Genomic DNA, 17,118 nt, shown 5'->3' on the forward strand with positions numbered 1-17,118 from the left:
GAGAAAATTTGGAGTGGCAGAGGGAAAAAAATCTTGAATTGCTAGATTCCTGAATTGTCACATTTTTGAACCTGCAGTGAAACCATGCTGAAAGCAGAACAGAGAAGAGGTTCTTAAGCACCAGGTGGTTTGATAGAGTGCCTAATCCTCATTCTGAGGGAACAGAAAGAAAGGAGGCTCCTGTAACAGCTAAGGCTAAAAAAAGACAAGCCTTGTTATCACCAGGTGACAAAGATACTATTCCTCTGCTTTCCAGTCCACCATTTCCCCAGCTTACCTTACTCTGATTTTCTGTTTATTCAAAGTGGTACCAATCACTTTGTTTTGTTTGAGTAAACCTGTCTCAAAGGGGGATCTTCTCTCTCAAAGGGGAAAAAGGAGTTGTCAGGGCTTGTCAAGAGAGTTTTAAACTAGATTTGAAGGGTGAATGGGATAAAACCAGGCTCAGTAGAGATAAACTTGGAGTGGTACACCAGCTTTTCTGGGACAGTGCGCTAATGAGGTCCTTCAGTCTGCCTCTCAGTGGAAGCATGGGGATGGAGATCTATGTAGAATCAAAGGCACAAACTTTGCTAGAAACCACAGAAGCACCTGAGAATAGTCATGGAGGAATGAAGGCTTCTCCCCTCAAAAAGGCAGTGGGATCAGCAGCCCAACTGAAGTGCATCACATCACATGGGCAACAAACAGGAGGAGCTGGAAACCACTGGGCAACAGGAAAACTGTTATACAGTTGCCATCCCGGAAACACAGTGAGGTGACTTAGGCAACTGGAGTGACACAATGGATGGCTACAAACTCTTCCAAAGGGGGACAGGCAAGTCAGAAGAGCCAGTGGGGTGGCCCTTGTATGTTAATGATGGTGATGGTAGGGTTGAGTGTTCATGGATAAGAAGTGGTTTTGGGAAGACCAATGAGGCAGATATCATGGTGGGTGTCTGTTATTCACCACCCTATTGGGATGAAGAGGCAGATGAAATATTCTATAAGCAGCTGAGAGATGTCTCGTGATCACAAGCCCTTGTTCTTGTGGGGGACCTCAACTTGCCAGATGTCTGTTCTAAATAAAATACAACAGATAGGAAGCAGTCTAGGAGGTTCCTGGAGTGTGTGGAAGATAACTTCCTGACACAGCTGATGAGTGAGCCAATGAGGGAGGGCACCCACTGGATCTGTTGCTTGCACACAGAGATAGAATTGTGGGTGATGTGATGGTTGGAGGCCGTCTTGGGCACAGCAATCCTGAAATGTGAGTTTTCTAGTTTTGGAGAAGTATGGTGGGGGGTCAGCAGAAGAGCCACCTTAGACTTCCAGAGGGCAAACTCTTGCCTGTTTAGGAGGCAGTCCTGAAGGGCAGAGGAGTCCAGGAAGACTGGACATTCTTCAAGAAGAATCTTAAAGGTGCAGGAGCAGGCCTCATGTGCTGAAAGGTGAGCCAGTGGAGAAGACTGGCCTGGCTGAACAGAGAGCTTTGGCTGGAACTCAGGAATAAACGAGTTTGTGACTGTTAGAAGAAGAGGCAAGCAACTCAGGAGGACTACAAACATGCCATGAGGTTATGCAGGGAGAAAAGGGGAAGGGTTAAAGACCAACTAGAACATAGTCTGGCTACTGCCACAAAAGGCAGTAAAAACTTTTCTATAAACATCTTAGCAATAAAAGGACAGCTAAGGATGAGGGGAAAACATGAGGCACTTCATGTCTTCTTTACCTCAATCTTTAGTAGTAAAAATAGTTGTTCTTGGTTTACCCAGCTCCTAGAGTGGGAAGACAAGGAGAAGAATGAAACCTCCGTAATTCAAGGAGAAAAGGTCAGTGACCTGCTGCACAACTGAGACGTACATAAGTCTATGGGAGTGGATGGGATTCACCCAAAGGTTCTGAGGGAGCTTTCAGAGGTGCTCACCATGCCACTTCAGGAGCCCTGGCTAACTGGGGAGGTCCCAGTTGGTGAGAGGTTAACAAAAGTTAGGAGAGCACCACAAAAATGATTAGAGCACCTCTCCTATGAAGACAGGCTGAGAGCTGGGGTTGTTCAGCCTGGAAAAGAGAAGGTTCCAAGGAGACTTCATAGCAGCCTTCCAGCACCTGAAGGGAGCCTTCAGGAAAGATGGGGAGGGACTTTTTACAAGGGTGTGTAGCGATAGAATAAGAGGTAATGGCTTTAAACTCAAAGAGGGAAGATTTAGACTAGACATAAGAAATTCTATAGTGTGAGGGTGAAGACACACTGGCACAGGTTGCCCATGAATGTTGTGGATGGAAATGTCCCTTAGAAATCTTCAGCATCAGATTGGACAGGGCTTAGAGCAACCTGGTGTGGTGTGAGGTGTCCCTGCCCATGCAGGGGGGTTGGAACTAGATGATCTTTAAAGACCCTTCCAACACAAACCTTTCTATAACTGCTGCAGTAGGTAAGCTGCAAGATCAGTTGACAATCCTGATATTTAGTTGGTCCACCGTTCATGGCTTTATATACGTCACCTCTACACAGGTCTACACTGTCACATAGTGATAAAAGCTGTGTGGAAAAGGCACCATTGATCTTTCTAAAGGCTCTTGGGTAGATCTACAACTACTATCATTCCCTTAATCCCCTATTCTCCTCATTAAAAACAACAACAACAAAACAAACAAACAAAAAAAAACAAACCACACTGTAAAAAAATGTTGTTTAGATATTATTAGTCAAACAGGATAGAAATCTTACAGTGAAGAAATATTGTTAAGTAGTGAGCAACAAATGTCTAATTTGTTTTTTACCTCTGCTCCTGCATGGCATATAGTTAGAGAAACTGGTGGGGTTTTTTTCCTGAAAAATGTCCATTATGTATGAATGCATTTATTTACAACTTACTGAATCTTAAGGAGATGAAAACCAACAAATGCTCATACATTACTGTTACCTCATAATTCCTCCTCTCTGTGTGACTGTTATTTGGAGGCTGATAAGCGATGAGCAAGTCACTGAGATCTTTCCATGTGAAGGAGCCAATAGGTTTTGTGTGGTCAGATAGATGAGTGACGAAGCCCTGCGGAGGCGGCTTGGTAATGTTGAACACAAGCAGGCGTTTCGGAGTTTCATTGTCTTCAGCATCAATGGTTGTGGTTGAGAGGGGGGTTAAAATAAATTGGTCTACTTCCAGGATGAACTTTGCCATTGGGGCAGCTTTGGGTATTTGATTGGGAACAGCGCCTTTAATGTGAACAGGGAGCCATGCATGCTCAGTCTACAAGAGGAAAAAAAACAACATCAATTTACGTTACCTTCACCTAGCTAACTGGAGTACATGTTAAAGCAATTGTTTCTTTGAAGAGAAAAATTGAAATTTTTTAATGAGAAAATATCTAAAGTAAATATTCAGACCTCATTAAAAGATCTTCCAGGTTCACTAGTCCTATTTATGTCCTTAATTTTGAGCTGAAGCAACTTGCTTAATTTGATGTGAGTTTAATGAATAACTTCATCTGGCAGAAACATGCATGAACCATTAATTATTAATAACTGAGTATTTTCACACAACTTTTAACTTATTAATTACTATCTACATTGAAATCAGGGTCAATTGTGCCCTGTAAAAAAGCTTTCAGGCTAAACTCTCTATGTCTGCCAGGAAACAACCAGAGATATTTCCTTGTAGCTATAGTGGCCTAAGTGTAGAGGCATAAAGATAATTTAGGAGGTGATTCAGGACAGCCAGCACAGCTTTACTGGGAGCAAATCATGCCTGACTTTTTACAGTGTAGTGCATCAGTGGCTGAGGGAAGACCTACAGGTGTCATCTATCTGACACAGTCCCCACAACATCTTTCTCTCTAAGTTGGAGAGATATGGGTTTGATGGGTGGACTATTCAGTGGATAAGGAATTGGCTGGATGGTCACATCCAGAGGGTAGTGGTCAATGGCTCTAAGTCCAGATGGGAAGCAGTGACAAGTGGTGTCCCTCAGGAGTCTGTACTGGGACAAATGTTTAAAATCTTCATTAATGATATTGATGGGGACATTGAGAGCACCCTCAGCAAGTTTGCTGATGACATCAAGCTGGGTGGTGCAGTTGATATGCCAGAGGAATGGGATACCATCTGGTGGGACCTGGACAAGCCAGAGAAGTGGGCCCAGGTGAACCTCATGAGGTTCAACAAGGCCAAGTGCAGGGTCCTGCACCTGGGCCAGGGCAACCAGAGCTATCCATACAGGCTGGGGGAGGGCACACTTGAGAGCAGCCCTGTGGAAGAGGACCTGGGGGCACTAATGGATCAAAAGCTGGACATGAGTCCCCAGTGTGCAGTTGCAGCCCAAAAGACCAACTTCATCCTGGGTTGTATCAAAAGAAGCCAGCAGATCGAGAGAGGTGGTTCTGTCCCTCTACTCTGCCCTGGTGTGACCTCATCTGGAGTACTGCATCCAGCTCTGGAATGTCCAGAGGAAGGCAACAACAATGATCAGAGGGCTGGAGCACCTCTCTTAAGAGGACAGGCTGACGGAATTGGGGTTATTCAGCCAAAGAAGAGAAGACTCCAGAGGGACTTTACAGCAACTCTCCAATACCTGAAAGGGGCCTATAAGAAGGCTGGGGAAGACCTGTTCACTAGGGCAGGCGATGATAGGACAAGGGGTAATGGTTTTAAGCTAGAGAAGGGTAGATTTAGGTTGGACATTAGGAAGAAGTTCTTTAATATGAGGGTGGTGGATCAGGTTGCCTAGAGGAGGTGGTGGAGGCCCCGTCCCTGGAGACATTCAAGGTCAAGCTTGATGGGGCTCTGAGTAATCTGTTCTAGTTGGAGATATCCCTGCTTATTGTAGGGTGGTTAGACTAGATGACTTTTAGTGGTCCCTTCCAACCCAAGATATGCTATGATTCTGTGATAATACATTTCATTTGCCCAGCTGGCAAAGTTATAAGAAATAAACAGAATTTCAGGCTCACTACCTCTGTTCTGAAAAGAAGCAACTAGTTTTTTAAAAACCAGGAAGACAATCAGATACTGTAAGGTTGCATAAAAATCTACCTTGTGCAGAGTTTTGCTTCTTCTATCTGTGAGATCCAGCTTCACAGGAATATAATCAGTGTCAGGCGAGGGAGGGTCAAGGTGCTGATACCGAATCCCCATCCTCAGAAATTCCTCACAGCTCATTTTTCTGTTGTGAATGACTCCTGGTCCCAGCATGCAGCTCCCAGTTCTGCACTGCTGGCCCAGACTGTGCTCTGTAACCCAAGAGAAGTAATAGTGAAAAAGTTACTGGAGGAGAAACCAGCATGGGAAGCCTGACTGTAGGGCTAAACTAACCCTGATAAAAAGTTAGATGATGAGAATTAAGACTCCATTCCTGACTTAGCTTTTCCTACAGGATTCTGAACTGACATCTTCCAAATCCAGCCTCCCTTAGTCTCTTGAGTAGGTGCTGCCTCCAGCTACTTCTGTGTTGTTTCTACTGAGTCTTGGCAGTCCTAAAGCCCTCACGTTGGTCCACATGTCTAGGAATCAAAAACAGACTCCAGTAGGGGGATTACTGACCCAGATCTGTGAACTGCATTGTATCCACACAAACTTCTCATCCCTTCCAGTTTCAGTGATAGCTCAAACTGTTCATTGAACTTCACATGACCCACTCTGACCCAGCATGTCTGAAGCAACCCACCACTACAGAATTAATCTTCTGAGTATTTTTTAACCTCTTAATAAAAACTAATAAAGCACGTCCTACTTGGACCAGGGAAGAAGCCTTGTGGCTGATTTCCATGCAGCTTATCTTGCTGAACTTCCCCAGTGATGAGCTGGCCATGAGCAGGCAGCTGGGTTTCAGAAGAGTCTATGGAAATACTGCAGTCCAGATTTGTCTTCCTGTCATACTCAAAAGCAAGGACATTCTTGTCAATTGCCCTGGACAGGCCATAGTACTCAGGGACCTCCAGAGCGCGGGAGCGCATTTTGATGATGTTACAGTCTGGCTCAAGTAACTGCACATGGAGGGTGAATGTTTCTACAAACGTCTCAGTCTCTGTAAACCTGTCGGCGATAGAAGGAAGTTAGTTATACTTCATGCCATCTTCTGTCGGTCTATGAGTTTGGCATTGGACTCACTTTCTAAACTGAATTACTTGAACCCCTTTCTCTCATGTGCCTTCAAACCTATCCCCCCATCCTGTCAGAGACCATGAAGTGCCAGACCCTGCTGTCCACATTCTCATACTAGTAAAAAGGGTGTCTGAGTAAAGGAAGAGTTGACTTGTGGTGTATATACAAGGGTCTGTGTTCCTATCAGAAGGACAGCACATAACATACAATGCTCTGAAAGTACTGTTGTCACTTTCTGTAATAAAAATAAGAATCACTGGTTTTCTGTAACAAGAAGTATGTAACATTTATTAATACTAACAAAGTAATTATTTGAGCATAACTGAAATACACTGTAGGAAATGTTTCTGTAAACAGACAGTTACTTTTTGACTAGTGAAGCTGCTACTGGAGCTAAGTAGTTACAGTATGTGCAGCAGAATGTGCTGTTACCATGAAAAATGGACTGCTTGCTCTTCCTGAGGGAAGCTGCTCTGGTAAAAATGGAGTGTGAGCTCCCATCTCTGCTTACCTGTACAGCCTAAGCATGACTATATCTTCATCTAAAATCGGGCAGCCATTGTGGGTATATTTGACCTCATTAGGAAGGAAGTGGCAGTCGAAAACCTACGAAGGAGAAAAAATAGACAAGTACAACATTGTCAAGGATATTCACTTCAAGGCTTCTGTTCTGCTTCTCTCTGAGTGGCAGGAGTGCATCAAAATAAGGAATTTTTTTAATCTGTAGTTTGTTTCCATGAATAGGTATTCATGTGTTCTGTGGTTACCCCAGTGAGAGCAAGAGCAATCATTTGAATGTGTGGTTGCTGGCACTCTGTGAGGGAATAGGCACATAGATTTTATTGCTTCAGGCTGCCAAGTTCCTCCTCCAGAGAAATAAATAGTTTGAGGGCACACTTTCTGCCACTGCAGCCTGTGCACTTATGGATGCAGTTGTATTCACTAGGAGAACTGCAGCAGATCTGAAAAAGCCAGCCGTTCCTGCAGTACTATGTTAGATTTATTAGCTTATAAAGTTGCTCATGGTGATAGCCTGATTGTACAGTAAATCCTGCTTTATGGCCACTACCATTGGGCTACAAAAGTACAATGCTGTGAAACCTCTCTGCTGGAAACCTTGCTAGCTCAGGTTTGTTACATGGTTTTGGAACACTGACTTTGTAGCACTAACGTTTTACCAGATGTCATCTCTATGCAGTATCAATGTTCAGCCCAATATCAGTGTAATCTCAAAACATAAAAGTAAGAAGAATCCCTATATTGTGTTAATCAGCATATTCAAAAGGGACTAATTCCTGTGGCACATCTGATACAGGTCAGGTTTGCAAAGACAATTGACCACAGTTTGACCACATGAAATAAACCCTTTTTTCAGGCTATTTAATTCAATTGCTTGTTGACTTGGGAAATGAAGGCAATGCGGAGAAACGTCTGACTCCCTTGAAAAAAATATTACTTTGGAGAGTTCTAACACATTCACTCTTTGGAGCAGGTATTTGGATTCTGGGGCACAGGATTTTCATGTCCTCATATACACCAGCTGGCAGGTCTGGAAAACTGAGATTCCCATGTAGTTATATTTCATTATAAAGTTTAACAGCTGAAAACTCCTAGCATTTGTAAGACTGAGTCTATGTTATCCTTGTGATAACAGGGAACCCCTGCACAGCCCATGCGTAGAGGGAGGAGACTTGTGTTTCATATCTACAGAGAGACAGAACATTTTCCTGTCAGCAAGACAGCAAGAAGAAGAAAGTTAATAATTGCATTTTCTGAGTGTCTCACTAAGTAGATTTGGTTTTGATTCAGTTTTTATGGGCAGTATTCACACATTATTAGTTCTCCTACAGGATATGTAAAATCTGTCCAGCATTCACTAATAAAGGGATGAGGCTATAACTTGTAAGTATTAATACACATAAGAGACTGTGAGAAACTACATCTTTCTGGAGAAGGAAGAGGTCATTTCTTACTACTTGTAAAATATGTCAAAAGAATAACAAAAATTAAGTGGTTTGCCTGGATTACTGATGTCTCCCCAGTCACTTTGAAGGCTGTTGAAATGGAAGGTGGATTTTATCAGAGTTCTGAAATGTTGACTGGAAGAGCAGTGCATGGAGGAAGTTTTCAGATGTTCTGACTTTCAGTGTAAAAAGAAAATAATACTTCAATTCCTAGATTGTTAATGGATAGATAACTGAAGTGCCTCATGACCACTTCGTGGATTTACACTAAAGGGTATAAGAACCAATGGCTTGTTTCTTTCTAGCCATTACACAGAATTAGAATTTGCATCTTTCTATAATGCAAAAATGATCAGAGTTTATCAGCTTTCATTTTTACTGGCAATGTCTGCTTCCACCGAAGTTACTCTCAGGTGCTCAAGCTGCCTGGTAATTACTCTGTATTCCTAGTGATTTTAAAATAATACTACCTGTTTTTAACTTTCATCAAGAAGCATATTGTACAAATAATATTTTTTTTTAATAAATTATTTTTATTTTCTTAAATAAGTAATGAGTTAGTTGATTTTCAGATACATGAACTTACCATTTTTCCTATTGTCTAAAATAATCTTGGAAAAATCCGTAACAGATGAAGTCATGGAAAGTGTGATTGATTTTATTTGTTGGGATTATTTAGAAAGAAAGGACAAGAACAGTCTGTGTAAAACAAAAATTAGTCTCATATTATGAAGGTTTGACTATGTTATGGCTGTTCTGTTCTGCATTGTTTTCAAATGTCCTAGAAATAAGTTTTGTGGTTTTATCAGCATTTAACCAACAACAAATGTTTTTCTCTTACTTAGCCTCTTTTCTTTCTTAGTAAAAGTGATTGTAAAGGAAGATGATTGATCAATGAGAGAATCCTAAATTATGTCCTACAAAAAAGATAAAGCAATTAAGAGAGGTAGTTAGGTGGTGTGTTATCTTGAGGGAGAAAAAAAGTACATTATATACAAAAGCCAGTCATATTACAACTTCCAATAGTTTAATGTTGCACAATAAGATGAGATTCATCACTGATGTAAATCAGCTTAGAACCTTCAAAGTTAGCAGAGCCTTTGAAGACATGTAAGTCTGGTGTGCACCTGATAATGGGATACTGCTCAGATGATGGATCCCTGTTCTATCAGAGGGGACTGCCTAGAGCAGATGGTTTATCATAGTTTGACTATGTTATGGCTGTTCTGTTCTGCATTGTTTTCAAATGTCCTAGAAATAAGTTTTGTGGTTTTATCAGCATTTAACCAACAACAAATGTTTTTCTCTTACTTAGCCTCTTTTCTTTCTTAGTAAAAGTGATTGTAAAGGAAGATGATTGATCAATGAGAGAATCCTAAATTATGTCCTACAAAAAAGATAAAGCAATTAAGAGAGGTAGTTAGGTGGTGTGTTATCTTGAGGGAGAAAAAAAGTACATTATATACAAAAGCCAGTCATATTACAACTTCCAATAGTTTAATGTTGCACAATAAGATGAGATTCATCACTGATGTAAATCAGCTTAGAACCTTCAAAGTTAGCAGAGCCTTTGAAGACATGTAAGTCTGGTGTGCACCTGATAATGGGATACTGCTCAGATGATGGATCCCTGTTCTATCAGAGGGGACTGCCTAGAGCAGATGGTTTATCATATCAAAGAATTAATCCCTTTCTTTCTAAGGCATCATTAGTTCCTTTTCTTAATTGATAACAAAGGAATAGAGAGTGAAGGACCTATCACAAAGGTCTTTTACCACTGACTGACAGTCATCTTATATATGTATAAGACACAATCTGCTTTGCAAAAAGAAACATCTGGTTTATGTTTCCTAATATGTTTTCCCTTTATATGAATAGGCAACCCTAATTGTCTTTAAATTGACTGGGTAAGACAAAAGAGATCTAAATCTTTTCCTAATTACTGTTGAGCTTTGTTTTTTTCTACTTCAACTATTTTTCTATTACAATTTATAATTCAATTGTCATACATTCCTAGGATATTACTCACGGTAGAACAGATCAGACTAGAGGCATTTTCTGGCTGTAGAATTTCCTGGTAGAAAGAGCATGAGTGGCACCAGGAGGGCCAAACTTCAGCATCTTTTTTCAGGAATGGTGAAAACTCAGGAAGCTTTTTTCAGCGTCTGTTTCAGGGTTTAGTCGTTTAAAACAGAAGCCCTCCACTTACAAATGCTGTTGTTGGTTCTTGCACACTGAGTTATGAACCGCACTTTTGGGACAACACTGTCTTGCTCTTCCCCGCTGAGAAAACATGACTTGAGATAATCAGGCTGCCTGTCTCACTGGCAGCCTCCCTGGGGGACCCCATGTGGTTGTGTGTCTCTGGCACTCCCAACTCCCTACGGCTATGGAAGAGGAGAAGGCATCTTTCCTAATGGGGTGGTATTTGGGCCAGGAGATATCCAGATGAGGTATCCTGGGAACCACCAGCAGCCACCGCCCCCCTCCAGTCTGGTGCACTGGGCCACCTGCCCAGCAGAGCTCACTTCTCCAGATGAGGTGTGACTGCAGCTTCCAAAAGCCACGCTCGGCTGCCTGGGTTCACATTGGCCACTTAATGGAAGTGAGATTGGAGTGGGGAAATACATGAACCCTAGGTATTTTGGAACATAAAATGTGATGAGTAGATATATCCTGGGGTCTCTGGAAAAGTGCTTCTGACCCTGTGCTTGAAGCAAATCAGATTACAAAGGACAAAGTCACTTTTATAAAAATATCTGAGTCCTACTGCAGGTAGAGGCTGAGTCAGAAATCAAAAGCAAAGTCACTCACTCAGCCAACAATGAGACATCCAAGTCTCTCTTTTTTTCCAAACTAAACTGGGGAAGTCCACAAGTGGAATACAGCCAGGCCTCTCTTGTTAGCAGAGATGATCTTTGTGGCTCTGCACTGGACTCTTTCAAGCCGTTCCCTGTCCTTCTTGAACTGAGGGGCCCAGAACTGGACACAATATTCCAGATGTGGCCTCACCAAGGCAGAATAGAGGAGGAAGAGAACCTTCCTTGACCTACTAACCACACCTTTTTTAATGCACCCCAGGATGCCATTGGCCTTCTTGGCTACAAGGGCACATTGCTGGCTCATGGTCATCCTCCTGTCCACCAGGAACCCCAGCTCCCTTTCTCCTACACTGCTCATTATGAATAATTTCATTATTCCTACAAGCTTGAAATTGTAAAATAAACTTTTTAAAATGTATTTGCCATCTGCTAGCAATTTAGCTGTTGCAGAGCAGAGCAAACAACAGTGTACACAATGTGCTTATTGTATGTGATGGGTTTTTTTTTAATTGCTCTCTAAGTAGCAGCCTTGTGACTAAAATGCAAAATGCTCTAGCCAGCTATGCATTACTGGAAGGGTAATGGCTGCCTTCATGGTGGTAAAAAAAAGCGGCTGAGAGAGGGAGAGTATCTCCTAAAGTAAAGTTCTGAAATACCCATTCTCTCCTCCTGAAAGAACACTCTCACCAAACTCCTTCTTATGCACTTATTTTACTGAATGTAGCTTTTGAATTTGAGGAATGTGGTTCATGCGTCAGCTGGCTGCTTTTAGCAAAGGGATGAATGCCATAGGCCACTCAGTTAAATTTTTTAATTCAAAAAATTCAATAAAACAGCTCTTCCTGGTTCCTCCTACACCTGCACATACATGGAGACTCAGAGCAGCACAACAGAGCCCAAATACCTGTGGAGTTAGTTTCCCAACCCTCTGCGTTACTGGCTCATTGGTCACCACTTCCACTTTGCAGACATCCTTCTCTCTAGGGATGGAAAACTTGAGGTCATCTTCTGACAGGAAGACAGACTGTCCCTTCATCACTTTCATCCCGAGGTTGGCACTGATAAAGGAGGAGCAGCCAAGTCTTAGTACAACAGGCAGCAGTAGAAACAACCAGCTTTTCTCAAAGGGCTTCATATTACGATGGGATGCCAGCTCCTTTAGACCAGTGAGAACGTTCTTAACAAAAGAAGTATTCTTTTTCTCCACCAGCAGATTTTCACCATATAATGAAGGAACAAAATGCTATTTGCAGGTAGCAATGTACCACATATTTTCTATTAATATGTGCCACTTGAATAAAATTTGGACAGGAGCCTTCCAAAATATCCTTGGGTTTTTATAAAATCCATTGGTCAAGCCTGACAAAATGATGAATGTGTTCTCAGAGCACTTTGAAGGTCTGTTAATCCTGAAAATAGACAGAAATTTTATATAAGGCATAGAGCAACAATTGGGGAAAAAAGAATAACTACTGAAAATCCTTCTGCTATTTCTTACAATTGCCATTTATTGCAAGTAACATATTAACTTCACCTTTGAATGCTTTTAAGTGCACACATGCTCAGAAAATCACAGAAGTACCAATGAACTTTGCTCTCTATGGATCAGCTCTCAATATTAATTCCAGACACCTTCAATGTGTATGCACATATGAACACTCGATGTGCAGCATCCTTTGGTGCTGACCTTTTTTACTGCCGGACTAAGTAGATATTAACAAAACAGTAGGAGCATTCAAGTATTTTGAAAGTTCAGGAGTAGGCATTCACCCATGTTCAATATATCTGAAAGTGGAATAAAGAGAGAATGTCCTTTTTTTAGATATATTTTTCTTTGCCACAGAATGTGGGGAAAAAAAGTCAGCCCAATGAATGAAGCCCAAGTACATCAGTGTTCTGCTGCCTGCCCATAAACTCAGGCACAGGAAGTAATTTGTTTGCTGACCATTCTTACTCTACATCAAGCACTAAGAGCAGAAAGATTCCAAGAGAAGGTAGCAGCTTTCTGGACAACTTCACTATGGGTGTGAGAGGCATTCTCTGCTACAAAATTGGTCCCATGTTGTCACTCCTGTACCAGTATACTTAGATTTGCTATGTGTCTTCCAGCAATTGACCCCTACTTGTCAGCTGCAGGTCTGTCTCCTTACATTGCCAAGTGAAGATCTTGAGAAATACAACAACACTTTTTCAAACACATCCAATTACAGCAAAAAGAAGTTATGAGAGATCCTTTCAGCACAAAGCTACAACACAATGAGAAGGTTTTGGAGTGAATGTCCTCAGATCAGCATTCTCTCCTCTGTGCAAAGATGGCCATTGCTTCAGCAAAGTCGTGTGTTTGCTACACAGTACTTATGCTGATCCACAATGACACTGCATTGCTCTCTGACAGCTCTACAACCACTGCTGACTGCTTCAGACTTCCATATATTCCCTTTACTTCTCTGCTCTAAATATCACAGCCAAGCCTCATTCATCCCTGATGTTTCTTGACACATCACCTGTGTATCCAGAATGATAGAATCATAAAAAATCATTGGAGAAACAAGGAGAGGGGTTAGTAAAACTGTCACCTTAGACTTCCAGAGGGCAAACTTTGACCTGCTAATAAGACTGATTGACAAAGTCCTTTGGGAGGCTGTCTTGAAGGATATTGGAGTCCAGGAAGGCTGGACATACTTCAAGAAAGAAGTCTTAAAGGCACAAGAGCAGGTTGTCCCTGTGTGCTGGAAAACCAGTGGGGTAGGAGACCAGCCTCTCTAAATAGGGACCTTTGGCTGAACCTTAGGAACAAAAGGAGAGTCTGTGACCTTTGGAAGAGGGGACAGGTCACTCATGAAGTCTATAAAGATGAAGTGAACATATGCAGGGTGAAAATTAGGAGAGCCAAAGCACAGCAAGAACTCAAACTAGCTACAGCTGTTAGGGATGATAACAAATGTTTCTGTAAGTTCATTAACAGCAAAAGGAGGATTAGGGAAAATCTCCATCCTTTATCGGATGCAAAAGGAATTTTAGTAACAAAGGATAAGGAAAAGGCTGCAGTGCTCAACATCTACTTTGCCTCAGTCTTTAGCAGTGGAACTAGCTGTTCCATGGATCCCCAGCCACTTGAGAGAGGAAACAGGGAGGGGATGCAGAATGAGGTCATCACGATTAAAGAGGAAGTGGTCATAAACCTGCTACACCACTTAGACACTCACAGGTCTATGGGACCGGACGGGTTACATCCAAGGGTGCTGAAAGAGTTGGCTGATGTGATCACCAGGCCACTTTCCATTACTTACCTGAAGTCCTGGCTAACTGGGGAGGTGCCAGTGGACTGGAGGGTAGCAAATGCAACACCCATCTATAAGAAAGGCAGAAAAAAGGATCCTGGAAACTATAGAACTGTCAGTCTGACCTTGGTATCAGGGAAGGCCATGGCAAGGAGCATCTTGAGTGTCATTAGAAGCCACAAAGAGGACAACGAGGGGATCAGGCCCAGTCAGCATGAGTTTATGAAAGGCAGGTCCTTCCTGACAAACCTGATCACCTTTTATGACCTGATGACGCAACTATTGGACAAGGGAAGGGCTGTGGATATTGTCTATCTAGACCTCCAAAAATCATTTTACATGGTTCCCCATAGAACTCTCATTAAAAAAGCTGGCTGCTCATGGCCTGGATGAGCACATGATCTGTTGGATCAAGCACTGGCTGGATGGTCAGGCCCAGAGAGTGGTGGTCAATGGAGTCAAATCCAGCTGGGGCCAGTCACAAGTGGTGTCCTCTGGGCTCAGTGTTGGGACTGTTTCTGTTTAACATCTTTATTGATGATCTTGATAAGGACATAGAGTGTATTATCAGTAAGTTTGCAGATGACACCAAGCCAGGCAGGAGTGTTGATCTGCATGAGGATAGGGAGGCTCTACAGAGAGACTTGGATAGACTGGATCATTGGGCTGATGTCAATGGTCTGGGCTTCAACAAGGCCAAGTGCCTAGTGTGACCAGCAGAAGCAGAGAGGTGATTGTTCCCCTGTACTCAGCACTGGTGAGGCCACACCTGGAGTATTGTGTCCAGTTTTGGGCACCTCAATTCAAGAGAGATATCGAGGTGCTGGAGCAAGTACAGAGGAGGGAAATGAAGCGAGGTTGGTGCTGGTCTCTTCTCACAGGTCATTAGTGACAGAACAAGAGGGAAGGGCTTCAACCTGCAACAGAGGAGGTTTAGACTGGACACTAGGGAAAAAAAAAATCACAGAAAGAGTGGTTAGACACTGGAATAGGTTGCCCAGGGAGGTGGTTGAGTCATCACCCCTGGATGTGTTTAAGGGTCGTTTGGATGTGGTGTTGGTGGATCTGGGTTAGGGAAGAACTTGGTGGAGTAGGGATGATGGCTGGACTGGATGATCTTAAGGGTCTTTTCCAGCCTGAATAGTTCTATGATTCTATAATTCTATAGAATTGTCAAGGTTGGAAAAGATGGTTGGACTCAATGATCCCAAGGGTCTTTTCCAACCTGAATAGCTCTATGATTCTATAGAATTGTCAAGGTTGGAAAAGACCTTCAAGATCATCAGTTACTGAGGTGCTATTTAATTCCAAACGCATCACAATATTTCAGATATACTTATAGGTTTAATGAAATAGCAATGCTCATGAGCAGTATCTCAGGAGAATCAGTGTTTTTAAAACCAAGCTGTTCCCACATTGAATTTCTGAGGCTTTGTCTGTATGGCAAAACACCTGAACCATGTCCGAGTGTGTCTACACATGTCCATGCTGTGTGCCTACAAGCTCACACAAAGCTACCAGCTTTGGTCACAGAAGCAAAATAAGCATGCTGGTGTATATGAGTTGTTATCTCTCAGTGGGGATGGAGTACATGATATATGAGGAGAGGCCAAGACAGCTGAGTTTGTGCAGTCTGAAGAAGAAAAGGATCATTGCTGGTTTTTAGATATCTAATAGAAAGGCACATGGAGCGTGAAGGTGCACAGCAGAGAGGTGAGTTGCAGCCCACAAAACTCATGAGAAGGGAAATTCATGTTAGATATTAGGGAAAATAAACAAAATACAAACAAACAAACAAAAACCACACATACAAAACAAAAAAAAAACAAACACAACAGACCAAACAAACAAATAAAAACCAACCAAACATACAAAAACACCCCTGTGAGCATGTTCAGTGGAAAGGGTTTCCCAGAAAGGCTGTGAAGTCTCCGTTCTCAGAGATATTTAATAATCAGCTAAACAGGACCTGAGACTGAGCAGTCTGATATAACTTTGAAGATGGACTTGCCATAAAAGCTGGCCATGTTGAGAGCAAGGGATGGGAGCAGTTACCTACGTAGACATTTTACAGCCTAAACTGTGTGATGACTCTAAGCTGAAATGACAGCACAGTCTGGATCCAAGAACCTAAGGTAATTACAAGGTGTATTTTTGCCAACTCCTGCACTGTACCCAGAAGTGTGTCTAGTAATTCTCATTAGATCCTATATAAAACCACAGTGGTATAAAAAATATGGTGACAGAGAAAGAGACCTCCTTTCCTATACTTAGAAGTAGACTGGCCAAACTGATCCTAAGATTTGGGAGCCTGGAAAAGGAGTCTACCTACAGTTATTTGGAAAATTAATGTTCTTCTTGGCCCCTGACATCACCTTGAGGATCTGTCCAAGACAATGCATGAGTTCCCCTTGCAGAGAGAAAGGAGACTACTCTAAGGAATGACTCCTCTGCTGGCAGACCCCTGCCCTGCTCTGCCAATGACCCAGAGGAAAAGACAGAGGAAGAAAAGGCCTCTGATGAGTCTATGGATGTGACTCTGAAGAGTTAACAGAGGGACAAACGAGTCTGGGGACAATTTAGTGAAGGGTTACTAAGAACTTCAAATGTGGTTTGTTAAAAATGTCCTTCAAATATCAGAACTAGTTTTCCCTCAGGGCTGCTAATGCATATGGGAGAAATGATGCAATGGCTAATTACAAACATCAGCGTTCTCACTAAATGCAACTGGTTTTCAAGAGCCCTATTGAAAAAAAATCAAACCTGCTCAAAAGAAACTTGAACACCGCAGTAAAATTATCATAACCACAAAGTATCTGATAAAACTTCCCAATCTGTTAAGTGTTCATTGCCTTCAGGAGTCTTGAGAATCCTGGTAAGTCTTGAGAATTGTGTTAAGTCCCTAAGAGCATCCATGACTTACTGAAAGCTGTATGTCCTTCCAACAGCAGACTCTGGAAAAAACATATATC

At 42.2% G+C, this 17,118-nt stretch overlaps 1 protein-coding gene across 1 annotated transcript in view; it reads right to left on the minus strand.

The window, feature by feature from the left end:
- The window catches only part of FREM1 (FRAS1 related extracellular matrix 1), a 59,523-nt gene extending 47,523 nt beyond the window's left edge, over positions 1-12,000 (minus strand). Inside the window, exons 1-5 of the mRNA XM_010001933.1 lie at positions 11,770-12,000; positions 6,591-6,685; positions 5,715-6,010; positions 5,012-5,208; positions 2,907-3,230 (exon numbers count right to left, since the gene is read on the minus strand). Of these exons, the coding sequence (XP_010000235.1) occupies positions 2,907-3,230; positions 5,012-5,208; positions 5,715-6,010; positions 6,591-6,685; positions 11,770-12,000 (1,143 nt within the window). The remainder of the gene's footprint in view (positions 1-2,906; positions 3,231-5,011; positions 5,209-5,714; positions 6,011-6,590; positions 6,686-11,769) is intronic.
- Positions 12,001-17,118: the final 5,118 nt, after the last annotated feature.

Source organism: Chaetura pelagica, unplaced genomic scaffold, assembly GCF_000747805.2.
Source record: "Chaetura pelagica isolate M959 unplaced genomic scaffold, ChaPel_1.0 scaffold345, whole genome shotgun sequence".
NCBI classification, from domain to species: Eukaryota; Metazoa; Chordata; class Aves; order Apodiformes; family Apodidae; genus Chaetura; species Chaetura pelagica.